The sequence below is a fragment of the Xiphias gladius genome, chromosome 8 (genome assembly GCF_016859285.1).
Source record: "Xiphias gladius isolate SHS-SW01 ecotype Sanya breed wild chromosome 8, ASM1685928v1, whole genome shotgun sequence".
Taxonomy (NCBI): Eukaryota; Metazoa; Chordata; class Actinopteri; order Istiophoriformes; family Xiphiidae; genus Xiphias; species Xiphias gladius.
The window spans coordinates 14250620-14267631 of record NC_053407.1 but is presented as its reverse complement, the minus strand read 5'-3'; the positions used below and the strand labels follow the sequence as shown (position 1 = coordinate 14267631).

Genomic DNA, 17012 nt, shown 5'->3' with positions numbered 1-17012 from the left:
TGTGATGTTTGCTCCCTGAATTTGCTGGTAATTATTTGAATCCATTCTTCCCTCTACCAGTGAAATGTTCCCCGTGCCACTGGTTGCAACACAAGCCTAAAGCATGATCAATCCGTAACAGTGCTTAACAGTTGGAGAGGTGTTCTTTTCATGAAATTCATGCAACCTTTTTTTTCTAAACATACCTTTGATGATTGTGGCCAAAAAAGTTCACAGGACTTGTTCCCAAAATGCATCAGGCTTGTTTAGATGTTCCTTTGCAAAGGAGGAACGCAGGAAAGTTTTTTCTAATGACTTTTTCTGATGACTCTTCCATGAAGTTAATATTTGTGAAGGTGTTGCTGCACAGTAGAACAGTGCACCACCACTCCATAGTCTGCTAAGTCTTCTTGAAGGTCTTTTGCAGTCAAACAGGGGTTTTGATTTCTTTCTAGCAATCCTACGAGCAGTTCTCTCTCAAAGGTTGCTTGGTCTTTCAGACCCTCAGCTTGACCTCTACCATTCCTGTTAACCAACATTTCTTAATTACATTATGAACTGAGGGAACGGCTACCTGAAAACGCTTTGCTATCTTCTTATCACCTTCTCCTGCTTTGTGGGCATCAATTATTTTAATTTTCAGAGTGCTAGGCAGCTACTTAGAGGAACCCATGTATGGTGATTGTCAGGACAATATTTGAGGAGTCAGAGTATTCATAAAACTCTGAAATTTTTTCACTCTCAAATTGTACAAAACATGAATAATAAACTAATTCATGCTAAGGATGTTTCAACTTCAACTTTCCCTTTTGGAGATCAGTTTATCTCCTACCTACAGAAATTTTGACCAGGGGTGCCCAAACTTTTTCATCCGTGTGTGTTCGTGTGCACGCTTGTTTGTGTGTCTGCGTGCGCGCACATATATATCAAATACATCAAATACAGTGTCAAGCCATTCCTTGCCTTTACATTTCAGTTTCAAGGTAACAGGTGATGGAAATAATCATAAATGCCATTCTTTGTGGTCTGAGTGCAGTGGGTAGCTCTTTTGTCAGTACTCTGGCTTGAGCATATTGTTGTGTGTTCAAGAGTATAATTAAAGCAGCCATTGTTGGGCACTGAGATACATTCTTGGTCTGCAAATTTTTTCATTTGCAACAAAAACATAGAACATAGCCGTCATGAATTGTCTATTCATCTGTCATCCCCCGTCTTAGCCCTAAGCCAGCTGCAAAGAATAAAAATGGACTGGTGGCCTTGCCATTTGGCAAAACCTTTAAGGCATGTGTTATGTGAGCAGTGCATAACTATGAGATGAGGTAATTTAATTGTTCTAAGTGTAGGTTAAAGTCAGTCTGCCCCCTGGCTGGCTAGTGTGTTGCAGCTTAATTTTTCGGGCGTACTCTGGCAGGCTTGTAGATCTGTGCACACAAACTTGTACAGATGTCATCTGACTTCTATAAAAGCAAATTTAGACCAAAATCCATTCAGTGACATTATCAGTGTCCAATATTCATTTGGGAACAGAGGGAATTTAAAAAAAATTTCTTCAACTGAGATTTATCTGAGTGAAGATTAGCCAAATATTTTCTTTTGTACAGTAACTCTTACTGAAGCTTCCTTATGTTAATCACAGAGTTAGGTAACAGTTTGATTATAATGTTTATATGGTTTACTGTAAGGCCATTTCTCCATTTACTGAAGATTTATGCAATGTGTTTGACGATTATTGGTTCCTGGAAGGATGTGTGGTAGCCTATAGGAAGCACCTTATTCTGTTCACAATGTAAGAGAAGAACATGAAGGGACTTCTGTGATGGCGTTGATGAATAGAGCTTTTTATCAAAGTTTAAAAGTTTTGAGTCTTGACCATAGTGTGACAGAGTGGAATATCAAAAAGTCCCAAATATGAGCCCCAAACACTTCAGTCAGCTTCTTCCTACTTACTTGGTCTCTTGTACAGCTGTTTGACAACAATAAGCACATGCATTTGGCTTTTTCTTTGGGCTGAAAAGTTTCTTTGTTTTTGTTTTTTTTGTTTTTTGTTTTTTTTTAAAGTGTTTATACTAAGCAAGTTTGTCATGTTAAGTATTGTTTTGATATTGCTACTAAAACCTAATGTTGTATTTGTATCAGAACAGTGAGTGTATCCAAGCTTTGTTGATAATTTTTCTTTCTCCAGCACAAGCGACACCACAGTTTGTACACTCACTAGGCACTTTATTAGGGACAACTGTACACCTGCTTATTCATGCAAATTATTCAATCAGCAAATCAATGAAATTCATTAAATTTCATTGAAAATAAAATATTGTGTTTAGTGTTATAATGTTGACTCATTTCTGATCTGATCAATGATGTTACCATACCTGACTCAATGACCCTCCTTCTAACCTTGGTCAGAAGATACCCAACCCAATAAACAGGCATTTTCCGTTAACTTTACTTATTCTGTTGTTTGGCAGAAATATGTATGTAATAGCCTTCTGTCACCAATGCAGTGTGAGTCTGTGAACGATGACGACATTTGTTCATGTGTTGAATGCTTGTCGCATACAAATTGGTTCCAGGCAGGTTGAACATGCATTCAGTAGACTCACATCATACACACATCTCCTGTGTGAAAGAGGTTTTGTCCTGTCGGGTTTCCAGTCAATCCATAATACATCCATGCACCAAGACTCCCTCTCTTCACAAGATGAACAAAACACAATAGACTCAGATGGAGGGTTATTCCTCCGGATGGACAGGTTTTACTGGTATTTTGAGGGAAGACATTAACTTTGGATAAGCAATAGAGCGTGAAGTGAGCCTCCATCTCAATGCTTTAATGCCTGTCTGTGTTTGTGAATTAGTGTACTGTGTAATTCTTTGTGTGAACTGTGGTGACTTTGTCTTGTCATTCCCTCAGCAACGTTGATGTCACAGAAGTGCGAGATCATGTTTGTTGTCAGTTTCACCATTCTGCTGGTGCTAAGTCATAGCTGTATATCAGATGACTACTACACATACTGGGTGTCACCAATGCACAGCTGAAATATCCATGTCAGGGTGTTGATAGGTCCCTGTTTCTTAGCAACCAGACGGACTAATCATGTGTTCATTTACCATCAAGTGGGGTTTATACCAGGTTAACTGCAGTGGTTGTCATAGTCTACTAGGAATTGTCATCAAATATCAAGGAATCTCTCTGCAGATCTTATTACACTACACCCCACGGGAGGCAAATTTAGCTTATCATAAGATACCCTGTGTGTGTTAGTGTTGACTACAGAAATTTTTGTAGATGCAGGAGAAATTTTGATCATGAGACCCAGCACTGCTTCCAGTCCCATTCCAGGATTGCCTCCACTTATTTTTGAAAACGGAACAAGGAAACAGTAGTAGTATTGTTTTTACATCCAAGATTGCATTAGTGGAAGTGATAACTATTGACACAACTACATTTTGTGAAGAGAATGTATTTACTGTATTTCAAAAGAAGTTGGGTCTCTGAATTTAGTTAAGAGCAGTCTGAAAATTTTCGGAGCCAGTATCTGTCAATCATTAGTGGTTCCACATCATTAGTGGTACTGCATTCAAAGACACTTCTTTATTAGCCTCATTATTTTATTTTTTTTAAATTTGGGAGTAATTTTATCATAAACGTTGTAAATTTCAGTGGGTGCCACCTTTTTCTGAACAGGCTTAAAGCAGAACTGCTGAACTAAAAGTTGTCAGGAATATCCACAGTCTTTGCTAGTTATTTGGTCCAGTAATAAACAATTATCTGATTTATGTTTTTCAGAACCTAATTTATCTTCTCCTGCTAATTCTTTATGGCAGAGTCGGTATATGACCTCCTCCCCAAAGAGCTTCAGCTCCAGCCTTCGTCCACCCAGACTGACCCACCCACCATGAGCCAGAAGAGTGGGGGAGAGGCGGGACCTCCTCCTTCTGCAGCCTTAGCCTCAGGTGAGCTACCTGCTCAGCCAATAAAAACCATGATCTGGGATCAGTTTCCCCTTCCCAAACAATTCCCCAAGTCAGTAGGGGTGAAGAACCTAATATGGCCTTGTATCATTTTTTCTGGGGGCAACTTCACCCTTTCACCAGTTTCTGAGACAGTTAATATTTGTAACTGTATGAGATTATATAGGCTAGTATAGTATTTATATGGTATTTTAATACTCCTGACGTGGCAATGCATAGTCATTACATTTCACTGGGATATACTGGAAGTTTCCCTGGTTCCACAAAGCAATAGTGGCACCAGTTTGGAAGTGGGGTCAGAGTGTTAAAGCCAATATTTACAGTTGGAGTCGAGCTGTATTTATATATATTTTGGGATTGTCAATTGTTCATATATTGTGCCGTATTAAAAAAACAACCAATTAGCAGATATCTGTTGTCGTCATTTTGATTAGTCCTGAAGATCTGTCTGTTAGCTTGTTTGACATTGTCAGTGTTAGGGGACCCTATTAGTTATTTTAGGTCCTAGAAGCATGGGAAGTGGCATTGCTCAATTTGACTCTGTGTTGGGGCTTTGATATTCACCCAAAGTGCAACTAGAATAAGGGTCTGCAGCTCTTCACCTAACCAGTTTACTTTATAAAACTGATAGACTGGAAAAAAAGATACTTTTAAAGATTGCTGAATGTAGTTTTAGACCAGTTTCTTAACTCAGTTAATATGTATCTGTCCTATGTTAGTGGCAGCGACCGTAAAAGTCATACACAGTACTTTTTTTCCTGGAAAGCTTTACGCTGAATACTGGCTGCAAGAAATGTTGAGTTTGCATTAACAGCATGCTAACATAGCTTGTTCTTTCTCATTTCAATATTTTTTTCAGCAGCACTCTACCGTGTGATGCTTGTGCTTAGTGGGTTTGGTGGTTTGGTTTTTTTTTTGTTTGTTTGTTTGGGTCTCTTTAGGCAGTTGAAAAACATATTTAGGTAGTCCAGCTTCAGAGACACAGCAAAACCCCATGCAGCATAACCCAGTACTGCTGATCCAGATACTGCACTTTGGCTTTAGCGGTCATCTCAGACATCCCATCCCTGTTATGACATTATATTGTGTTTCACAGTCTGTGTATGAGCGCTTTTGAATTAGCGTCAGTTTGAATGTGCCGGCATAATTAGGCTTTATTTTTAAATGCTTTAACAACAGTTTAAAGCAGAGACAGCCTATGCACATTCACACACACTCTTATACACACTCATACAACAGTAAGTCATCTGAAAATTTACTGAGGTTCTAAGCTGTTAGAGCTTTTCAGCTAAATGCAGCTACTCCCATGTTTGAAAGCAGCTGACATTTTCAGTAATTGTGAAGGTTCTCTCTCATTATGAAACAGTGAAGTTGCCCCTGGCAGTCGAAGGACTGTCTTTTAAATTTCATTTAGCAAAGCAAAGGAATATGGTGTGATCTTGGATCATGGTTCAGTACATCCCCTATAGCTTTGAAAGATTCTAGTTTTCAGTTTCATCTAAAGAGCAAACTAACTGGTCCACATTCATGTTTGAGAGAGCGCTTTTGTTAACACTATCTTTTCACTATCCTGTCTGACCAAGCTGGCCCTAAGCAGTGCTGATTAAAAGCATGACTACTGTAATGTCCTTCAGATCCTCATTAACCAAATAAACGTGCTTCAAAATGTCTATAAATGATCAACTTCAAAAGTTACTCCTTCGTTCAGTATATTAACTCATCCAATTTACTGATTGACAGAAGTTGAGTCTTGAATGATCAGCTCTCTTGTTGCTCATTGGCTGTCTCGTTTTTATTGCAGGAAGTTCCCTCTGAGGCAGGGAGTGTCTGCATATAAAATGGTCTGCAGTTCACTGCTCCATAGGTCAGAGGCTTGTTTATTCTGTCTCCATGGCTACGCTCAGTCCCAACCAAATCTTCCAATTGGCATGCGCAAACTACTGTTTACTACTGAATGCACATTGCACAAACTGTACTGTAACCCTGGCTACCCTGGCAAATTTAATTTGGCGCCACATTACCAGCTTGCAAATTTGGCTGTTCAAGAAAGTTTGACCAGATTTTATTATGTTTTTTCTGGCAATGTGTATGTAACGATTTGTAGCTTGCTTTTGTTTTTGTAAACAAAGCATGTCAGTTTTTGTCACATTGATTTTAATTGAGAAAGGTTTGTAGGAATCAAAACATTGTGGGACCTATAGTACCCTTCTCAACTTTAACTTCAGAATATTTGATCAATGCTTGACAGCTCTCGCATGCACAGTGAGAGCATATAACCCACAACAATCTATTGAAATTAGAGTTGGGAAGAGGGGAAATCAATACAAATTATGCACAAATTCAGATGCTTGAATGGGACTGCTAGCCTGCTCCGTCCTGAACCTCTGTACTAATTTATATATCTGTATATACTACTACAGATGCCACCTCTTCCACCTCCAGCCCCTCTGCCTCTTCCTCTCTGGCCATGGGAGTCCCATCCACTGGCCCGTCTACCTCATCCTCAGACCATCTCAAGGTTCCCCAGCATCTTCACTCCACTGGAGGAGATGGAAGTGGTGCTTCAGAGATGCAAGGTATGGAGGGTGCTGTATCTGCCCCCAGCAGAGGCAACAGTGGAGCAAACACTGCAGCAGGAGACATAGGGTCAGGAGCATTGTCAGGGCTAGTAGTCCAGCAGCCTCAGAACACCCCATCAAAACGGAGGCCTGTGTTGAGCATATCCCCACCACCTGAGGACCTGTTTGACGATAGCCAGATGTCTTGCCAAGAGGAGACTACCATATCTGGTCCGCAAGGTCCAGACTCAGAGCACAGCAGTAGCATGTGGGCTGATGACTCCGTCTCCAACTTCAGCTTGATCAGCTCCATCTCCTACAACGACAACACAGAGGTGCCACGCAAATCTAGAAAACGTACCCCTCGCCAGCGGCCTGGCCCCAAGCCTACTCCTCCAGAGGACAGCATGGATGTGTTCGATGCTGACAGTGCCAAGGCCCCTCACTTTGTATTATCCCAGCTGGGCACAGACAAGACCAGTGCCATGGCCAGGTGGGGTGACCCTTGTCCAATGCACATTCTTTCAGCATTTTAAGGCAGACTACTGCTGTCCCACTATAGGAATACAGTAAAGGTCATTTAATTTAGCATTGTCTGGGGTAATTACATTTCTGAAAGTAATATTAATGCCATCATGTGATGTTTTTTTATTCATTTATTTTTTTTTTTTTTATTTTGCCCTGCAGCTCTCTTGAGTCAGGGACTGCAGTGAAGGGTGGGTCACTGTCTGCTCAGTTCCCCCAGAGGAGTGATGGGAAGGAGCTAAAGATCCTGGTGCAGCCTGAGACCCAGCACAGAGCTCGCTATCTGACCGAAGGCAGCAGAGGTTCTGTCAAAGACCGCACACAGCAGGGATTCCCCACTGTCAAGGTTTGACAAAGAAAGCCACCGGCTGTTTCTAAGTTGGAAATGACTGAATAAGGCCAAAGAGACACAGGACACGGAGTTTGGAGTACTGTGCACCACAAGAGAATGCCAGTACAGACACATCAGAAGCATTTACTCTAACCGCTACCCATGAGCATTGTTTTCAGCTACTTCAAAAGCTTGCTTTTACCATTGTTAATCTGCTGTATTCAACAACAGACCCAATTATCAACGGGCAAAAAATTGAAAACGAGATTTTCCTATAGAAACTTTACCTGTTACTGAAAACTGGGCAGGAAAGCGAAGGAATAGCTCCTGCCCTGCATTCATTAATAAGGCACTTAACCCTCCACTGCTCCAATGAGGTAGCTCAGTGGGCAAGAGATAAAACTTAAATGTGTGTGTTGAGCGGCTCCCAGTTGTTATTACGTGTAAAGTATGAAGCACTCCACAAAACCACCATGAAATGAATCAGTGCACATGTATTGTGTAATAACAACAGTAAGGATCATGTAAACACTTTCTGAGATACATTCATGGAGAAAAAAGACCACACTTTTTCTGGCAACCCTGGCAATCATCCCGGCATTACATTGCACTCTACAGTATCCATGTTTTTTGTGTGCATTGTTGTTTTTTTAACATTGATGCTTTAATAAGGAAGCATTACTCCCATCACAGGTGTTGCTTTGGGCTTAAAACAACTTTATTATTTAATGGTGTTAAGTTTTCTATTAATAGTGAATGTCAAGTCATGTTATTTACACAGTTGTCTTTTTTGTCCCCAGTTGGAGGGTGTGAATGAGCCAGTTGTGCTGCAGGTGTTTGTAGCAAATGATGCAGGCAGAGTGAAGCCCCACGGTTTCTACCAGGCTTGCAGAGTGACAGGACGCAACACCACTGCCTGCAAGGAGGTGGACATAGAGGGCACCACCGTTATTGAGATCCCTCTGGAACCTAGCAATGACATGACGCTTGCGTAAGGGGTTATTTTTTGTGGATAATTTCTTGTATGTTTAAGAAGTACTTTGTGTGCTTGCTATATATCCCTTAACTTGTGCTGCTTCTACAGGGTGGACTGTGTAGGAATTTTGAAGCTACGTAATGCAGACGTGGAGGCCCGTATTGGTGTAGCAGGATCCAAGAAGAAGAGCACCCGTGCCAGGCTGACATTCAGAGTCGGCATCCCCCAACCTGATGGATCTGTCCTCACTCTGCAAGTCCCTTCATCACCAATCCTCTGCAGTGAGTAGTTCAGGCACAACTTGACCTAAAAAAACTGTGAAAAGCTACAAAGGCAGCAGCTACCATCAGGCTTCATGAGGCTAAATGCTTGACAATGCAGATGGTGTGTTTCCAGTGATGTGTGGTGTCAGTTTTGGCCAGATCAGACCACAGAACCATTTCCTTTTTTTTCACTGTCTTGTCCATGCCCTCTGGCAAATACTAACCCAGATGTCATGTAAGTTTTGATTTTTTTAATTTTTTTTTTTTTTTTCCTCCACTCTTCTGTCATTCTCCAGCCCAGCCAGCAGGGGTGCCAGAGATCCTGAAGAAGAGTCTTCACAACTGCTCAGTGAGAGGAGGAGAGGAAGTTTTTATCATTGGAAAGAACTTCCTCAAAGGAACCAAAGTTATTTTTCAGGAAAATATAGCAGGTGCGGTAGCCAGCTTGGTGTTGTCAGTGTTGTCCTTTGTATTTGTGTGGATGTGGGTTTCTGCATGTTAACCTCCTGGTCAATGAAAGAATAAAAAAATCTTTGTTGTTTTATTGGTAGATGATAATTCCTGGCAAGCTGAGGCAAAGATTGACATGGACCTTTTCCATCAGGTAAATCCAATAGAGTTTTTTGTTTCTTCTTGTGTTTCTTCTTGACTAATATACAATAAGCTGCTGTATCAAACCTGCCTGTTTTCGTTGACCATACTCCTCATAAAATTCTACTAAAAATGTGATGGCCCTTTTGGATCTCTAATGTTTTCCAGAACCATTTGATAGTGACAGTCCCTCCGTTCCACAACCAGTCAATCACTTCTCCCATTTCTGTGGGAATCTTTGTGATGACCAATGCTGGTAGATCACATGATGCCCAGCCCTTCACCTACACTCCAGACTCAGGTACAGCCACTAGTTTAAGTGCATAGGTTGCCTAGTTGATAATTTCCAGACCACATGGGAATAATCTCTTTGGAATTAGAGGCATCTTGTAGGTTATTTCGCAGAAGTGTTGCCGTATGAGTGATAATCACGATAATCAAGTTTTTTTGAGATACTGTGACTATATTATTGTATTAGGAAAAATGCTACCTGCATTGAATATAAATATCAACATCTTGACTTTTCCAGGTACAGAAGATGCATTTAAATGAAAGGTTTCAGGATGACTGAAATGTCACATTTCATCCGTGACTCATCACTAAAACTTAAATCATAATACACCATTATAGGTTAATAAATTGTGAAGCTCAGATATATACTTCCAATAGGTGCATTGTGTTCTCACAAACACAAAGCTATCCTTTGTTCCCAATTTTACCCTCAGCTGATAACTCAAATGTCCGGGCAGTAAAAACAGAGGGGCCATCCCTGGTCAAGACGTGTATATTTGATGGCCAGGTGAAATCTATATCCTCTGAGCGAAGTGACTGCTCTGGTCAGTCTTCCAAACGGCAAGAGGACACACCAATGGAAGTATCTAGCAATCCACCATCCACAGATGTATTTAAGGTATGATACAATTAATTCTCAAGAAAGTGGAATTAGATTATCTACTTCGGAAATGCAGTTGGTAACATTTGTTTCCTCTCTCTTCTCAGCCATCCCCTGACCCTCTTGTCTCAGTGCAGCAGACCCTAGAGCTCAGCTCTAGTCCTCATCCTGGAGGAGAGTCCTTTCAGAGTCCATTGCCCCTACAACCTGAAGATGTGGAGCTTCCCCAGGCACCCCCTGTCTTCCCTAGCCTAGAGTCTCTCAGCACCATACAGAAGCAAGACATTGCCCCCGCGACCTCCTTCCCAGTGTCGGGAGACACCACAATCCCCCCCGTGACACCAGAAGTTCCACAGCAATTCCTCAGAGACCCTCAGGATAGCCTGCCTCCTGAGAGTTCCAACAATAGTGGGGGGGTTGTGGTTGTGGCCATGCCCCAGATAGCAACTCCCTCTCAGCCCCAGCCGCAACAGTCACAGGTTCCCTTGTTCCCTCAGGAAGGGGTAGCCCAGCTGGAGAGGGCAGTAAGGGAGCTACAGGCTGGCGGTAACACCACGCTCCAGCAGGTGTTGGAGGCAGCTGTAGCCCAGCAGCAACTAAACTCAGTGCTTTACAGCCCCACACCCTCCGCAGAATCTCTTCAGCAGCACGTCCAGGAGAACATGAACAGCCTTAGATTGGGAACCACAGATAATTCACTGTCTACACAGCAACAGCTACAGATACAACAGCAACAGCAAATGCAACAGCAGCAGCAGCAACAACAACAACAACAAATACAGCAACAGTTTCAACAGCATCAACAACTGCAGCAACAACAGCAAATCCTTGGTAACCTTCAGCATCAACAACAACAGCAGCAACATCTACAGCAGCAACAGCAGCAAGTCCTTGGCAACATGCAGATCCAACAGCAACTAATACTACAACCACAAGACCAACAGCAACTGCAGCAGCAGCACCAACTAATGGAGAATATCCAACATCAGCAACAGTTGCAACAAAATCAGCAACAGCAAGTCCTTAACAACATCCAACTTCAGGATCAGCAACAACAAAATCAAATACTTACCAATTTACAACAGCATCAGCTACAACAGCAGCAGCAACAACAACAGCAAAATCAAGCACTGAGCAACCTACAGCAGCATCAGCAACTGCAAGAGCAGCAGGTCTTGGAGAATTTGCAGCAGCACCTTCAGGCTGAATTGCTACAGCCCCAGATCCACTCCACCCCGCAAGTACAGCAGCCAGTGTCCCTCCTTCAACAGGCAGGAGAGCTGCTCACTATTCAGACCAGCTTCCCAACACAGCCTCCATCCCACACATCTCCCCCACAACAGCTCTTCCAGTCACCCAGGCCCCTTGCTGAGACCCAGGGCTCCCAACAGCAGGTCCAGGCTAGCTTGCTCCAGAATACACTGACTGTTCTGACTGGTGGCAGTCTCAACTCAGAGCAGCAATCCACTGGGTCAACCCTTTACCTGTCCCCAAACCCTCAGCCCCAACAACAGCAACAGCAGCAGCTGGCATTCATTTCCTCTATGGAGACATCTACCAGCCAGCCCCAGTCTGTTGCAATGTTTCAGAACCAACCCCAAGCTCAGCTTTCCCAAATGCAACAACAGAGCACCCCAATGGAGCAGCAGCAGTCTGCACAGCAGAACCCACAACAGCCAACACAGCTTCCAATGGGCCAACAGGGGTCCTTATTCCAAAATATCCCAAACCACTCCCAGGCTAACCCTGTATCCCAGAGCCAACTCTCCCAACCCCAGCAGACGGGATTGCTACTCTGCACGACAGATCTTAACCCGCAGGCTATTCCCCCAACTATTCTCTTCAGCACCCAGACCCAAGGCCCTTCTCCTATACGAAGCATTAGTGTTGGAATCCCTCAGCCAGACCCAGCAGAGCCAATGTCCTTCCAAGACCAGAGCTCCTCAGGCAGCAACTCAACATCCACTGAAAACCAACAGCAGAGTCTGTTCCAGGAGCAGCAGCCAATGCAAGTGGGCCCGAGCTCCAGCAGTGTCACAAGCAGTCAACCCGTGGAGCTGTTCCTACCACAGACATCTCTGTCTAGCCTGCAGAGCACTATTGGCTCACAGGAGCTGAACAACCAGGCTCCAGCCCCTGGCACAACCATCTTTGTGGTTCAAGGTGGTGTAGGTGTCGTAGCCAGCCCTGGCCAGCAGCCCCCAGAGCAGCTTTTCCAGACAACCGTGGGTGGGAATGTGGCTCCTCAAGGACAAGCCAACTTGTTTGTCTTTGGCATCCAGAATGGTAAGACGATTTTGGGCTTCTTCACCTCTAAAGTACAGGAAATTAGAGTTTAGTAACTGTTAAATTCATTTTTCCTGAAGCACATGGGTACTGCCACGCTCTACTCATTGAGTAGAGCGTACATGTCCAACAGCTTGAGTTGCTCCAATGCCGCAATCATATTCTTCAACCTTCTTTTTGATTATGGTGATTATTACCATTTTCTCTTCCTCCCAGACTCGCCCCAGCTGCTCAGTTCCTCCGGATCCACCCTGCCAGCTCAGAGCCAGCCCCAGAACTCCAGTCACATGCAGCCTCTGTTGGACCAACCTATGGCTCAAACTGCCTCCCCAATGCCGGCCACCATGCACAGCAGCTTACAGAACACCCTCCAGGCACAAATGCAGTCCAGCTTAGAGAACGCCATGCAGACCAGCCTACAAAATGCAATGCAGGCAAACACACAAAGTTTACAGGCAACCATAGAAACAAGCCTGCCAACACCAATGCAGACCAATCTACAGACACAGATAGAGAGCAGCTTACAGAATCAATTGCAGGCATCAATATCTGCATCGTCCAACATGGATAAAATTGAGGACCTACTGGAAAGCCTACAGAAGTAGTGATAAATATTTGGACAATGTGGGCACTCAGGTGAGTGACTGATATGTAGCTGAGAGTTATACATCCTAACATCAACAAACAGAGTGGTGGTGCATGGTTTTTTGTACCAATGCCACAAAACTTAGAAAATTTTAAATATTTAAGAATTAAATGCCCCTTTTATCTAAACCCCAAATTATGAGCTCATGTTACTCCTTGTTTTTATGAAATATTTATCATTAATTACAGCCTTCGTACATCCATTGTCCTTGAATTGATTAATCCACCTTTGTTATTACCCCTCTTGCAGGATCAGAGAGGCCTGTAATAACTGCTTTATACATCAGTCTCAGAAATGCAGTGTTTTGTTGTCAGTGTGTTTTAATAATGTGAGCATAAGAGATGATTATGATAAAAACCTGTTTTGGTGGGAAAACTGGAAAGGGATAAAGAATGTCAGCAACAAGGAAACTGGGAATAGAAATGTGATGGAGATGAGGCTGCAAGCAGGCAGAGAAGAGCCAGCCATGGAGTGAATATAGGCTGAATCTCATTTTTTGAGTGTGTAAACTCACTTTACTCAGAGAAACAGAGTCAGTGAGGATTTGTTTTTGTCTTTCCGACAACATAAGGTCTTTTGCAATTAATCAAACCCTTGTCTCACGTCAACAGTTTGACAAAATTATACTCTAAGAGTAAAGATGTACATTTGTAGAATATTTTTGCCTCCATCATATTTGCTGACATGGCTGAAGTCTGCACCTGAGTAGACTCTATTAAAGGGAGGACAGTTAAATGTTGATATCAAGTCCACGCCCCAAAAATGAAATGAAGTCACTCAAAAAATGGGGTATCAATACATTCTGGTATTGCAGGGGATTTCCCCACGTGCAGAAAGAGGAGAGAATATTAAACACTCAAAAATGAGATTCATCCCGATGAATAATGTGACTTGGCCTTTTGTTTAGGCACCTCCCAGTGTTTTCATATGTTTAGGCCTCATCACTGGGTTTGCAGAAGCTTTCTTGGTCAAATTTTATGAAGCATTTTAGTGTGCGTATCTTTTTGTTTTGAAGAAGTTGGTAACCGTTACCAATCTAATGTGGATAGAAAGAAACTTTCCACTAGTGAAAATGGAGTGTTGTGTGGTTTTATAAACATTTTATCTCAAGCACTTTATAACCTCTTTTGTGTAACCAGCTAATCCTTATATCCGTCCACAGCTCTCTACTGACCCAGCTGAATTTGTACTCGGAAACGTCCAGTTAAAAAACAAGAAAAAAAACAAGAAAAAAATTGAAAGCAGTTGTCTTTGTAAAAGTAAATACATCTTAACCAAGCATTTTTACATTTTGTCATGTCAGAATATTTTTGAGGTCTAGGACAACTTTGTATAGAATGTCTGCTCACTGTTGAATCCCTCTTTGTATTCAGTGTCAGTGGTCCAGTCAAGTCTGTCAAAAAAAGCCATTCCCACAAAAGCATTGTCATTTTTCAGTGTTTGAGTTGTAAGTAGGCCTTTGTGTTTTACACACTGACAAAACACCTAAAATACTGATTCATTTAGATTGTGCATTGAACTGAAGGATTTTCATTGTTATGCTATTTGTACTATTTACTGTTCAGTCGTTCACTTGAGACTGTTTGACCTTGTGTTGTGTTAGATATTTAAGTTTTTGTCTCAGTGTTGGTACTGTGTGCAGGCTGGCACCACGTTAAGTTGGCACCCAGTACCCGTCCCTTGTGTTGTGAACAAGGGCTGACTGGTAAATGAAATCTCTGTTACATAGAGGCCGCCATTTTGATTCTATCTATGGTGCTATGTACAGGAGTGATGGGCACTTCTGATGTGATGTTAGTACATAACAGTTTATAAAAATCAATAGCACTGACATTAATTGTTAGTTTTGAAGCAGAGTTGAGTCTAGAGAGCTGGCTGTTGTTGTGGGGTCAGACTGGAGTTCACCCAGCCATACCAAAGCTCCTGTTGTGAATCCTCGTCATCTTCTCTCATACTTGTCCTTTCAAATGCCCTCATCATGTTTACTCATTTAAATTATGCAGCTCTTAGATGGATAGCAATTCAGCATGTTGTTTTCTTTTAAGTACAACATTTATAAAATATATGTAAAGGTACTTTGTTTCATGGATCATATAATCTCTCTAACATTTCCACCATTTTTTACATTTCTCATTACATTACTCTGTTTTTTGATGCAAAGTAACACTGCTGTACTTTCCATATCTACAACAGTAGCCATTCTGGCATTATCAAAAAGCCAATTTTTGAGAATAATTCAAATGTTAGAGTAGCATTGCTCACATATACATCTGTTTACATTTTCATAGTCATACTATTTTGTCCTGCAGCTGTTAGTGATCCATTTTAAAGTAACTTATCTTTTTTAGAATTTTTTATCCATGTATCAAAATGTAGAGTATTTTTGTAAATCTAAAGTTTTTGGTTTATGCTCATAGCACAGAATATCATTGCTGGTATGTTTTTCCTGAATGAAGCGCAGGTTTATTGTGAAGTGTATGACTGAAATTAGAAGTGTAATTAAGTGGACATCAAGCAAATATGTTAGAACTTAATTCTACTGTTTTAACATTGATTTTACCCAATTTGTATAATGTAATACGTGGGCTAGGTTTCTTGTCTTTTTTCTCTTCTTTTTAATGTCACGCATCTCAAATGGCACTTTGATTCATCCATAAACTGTAGATCAGGTTATAGCGCGGTAGTGATGGTTCCAAGCATTCCATTCCTCTTGGGTAGGGGAGTTTAAGAGCACACGATGTTGCGGAGGACATGCGGAACAGTAATGCCTCTTAAAGCCATACCAACACAGAAAAACCAACCTGTGACTTCAGTTTCATGAATGTAAATTTTACCTCATGGTGTGGACATAGAGCTTGCTCTACATCGATCATCGGACCAATTACAGTTTTAGAGAACATATATTTTGAGGCAAAGGGGATGGGTGAGGTGGCACCAACTGTCATTTGTGTCACTGTACATTTGTCAGATTATTTTGTCTTGGATTGTGGTGTAATTTCATGTTTTTCACATCCAGTCATTTCATTTTGAGCAATCCAGGATTCTCAGTCTGACTCTTCGAATAGCCACTTCCACCTGAAAGACCCATGTGAAACATTGATTTAATGGTGGCGAAGATAGCACACAAATCTTTACACAATAGTGGTTTTGTCCTTCAGTCATGTAAATGAATATCCATGTATATTTAAATGTGAAATATACTGCAGGGGTATCTTGAATTTCAATTGTGATGCTTTCAACAGAACTTTGTGTGCCTTGATAACTTAACCGTTACACTGCTGTGTTCACTGGTGTCCCTTTTGTGTCACTGCTATTTGGCTCCTGGTCCTTTTTATTCTTGAGGACTGTTTAACATCGGGACACTTTTCGGTGATTTAAGTTTTATTTCTACAACACAAGTGCAACCATAGCCCATACCAATATATTTTAATGTTAACATTTTCTCTTGGAAATCCATCGCAAGATATCAGAGTGAGTACTCTCAACATAATATTGTGCAGCTTCACCAGTGAATTGTCAACTTGTTTATTATTTTCTGTTGAAAATGTTTTTTCCATGCCTCATGAGATTTGTACATGTGAGGTAAAAGGGACGAGACAGTGGAGATTGTTTTATGGAGAGCTTTCTCGTGTTGATGTGCTTGTCAACATTACTATTGTTGCTGTGAAATGCTTGATCAAATGGAGCAACCATGATAACTGTTAATTGCCAATAGTGTGAGCTGTATCTTGTGTGTAATCAGTTTGCTCACTTTCCTAGTTCGCTTTCTATTTTACATTCTCCAACAGTTCTGTTGTATCTGTTCTGTGTAGCTTGAGCTTTAGTATCTAGCCTTAAGACCCTGCAGTAGGGATAAAGGTCAACCCCAGTGTGTTATCATACATCTGAACTATTATTAACATGTACTTTGCCTTGGTCTGGACATTTGTATACTCTTCTGTTTATATCTGTAATCCTGCTGCTACATTAAATGAATTAATAAAAATCAAAATG

At 41.6% G+C, this 17012-nt stretch overlaps 1 protein-coding gene across 5 annotated transcripts in view; it reads left to right on the top strand.

The window, feature by feature from the left end:
• nfat5a (nuclear factor of activated T cells 5a) overlaps window positions 1-17001 on the top strand; it is a 21984-nt gene extending 4983 nt beyond the window's left edge. For 2 of the 5 annotated variants that reach the window (XM_040132493.1, XM_040132490.1), the window contains exons 2-12: window positions 3805-3933; window positions 6372-7002; window positions 7197-7380; window positions 8166-8356; window positions 8450-8622; window positions 8901-9035; window positions 9156-9208; window positions 9364-9496; window positions 9921-10105; window positions 10195-12373; window positions 12590-17001. In XM_040132493.1, coding sequence (XP_039988427.1) covers window positions 3876-3933; window positions 6372-7002; window positions 7197-7380; window positions 8166-8356; window positions 8450-8622; window positions 8901-9035; window positions 9156-9208; window positions 9364-9496; window positions 9921-10105; window positions 10195-12373; window positions 12590-12978 — 4311 coding nt within the window. In that variant the 5' untranslated portion in view covers window positions 3805-3875 and the 3' untranslated portion in view covers window positions 12979-17001. Of the gene's footprint in view, window positions 1-3804; window positions 3934-5752; window positions 5816-6371; window positions 7003-7196; window positions 7381-8165; window positions 8357-8449; window positions 8623-8900; window positions 9036-9155; window positions 9209-9363; window positions 9497-9920; window positions 10106-10194; window positions 12374-12589 lie in introns of those variants that run through there. The other 3 variants (XM_040132491.1, XM_040132494.1, XM_040132492.1) reach the window with 3 other exon arrangements.
• Window positions 17002-17012: the final 11 nt, after the last annotated feature.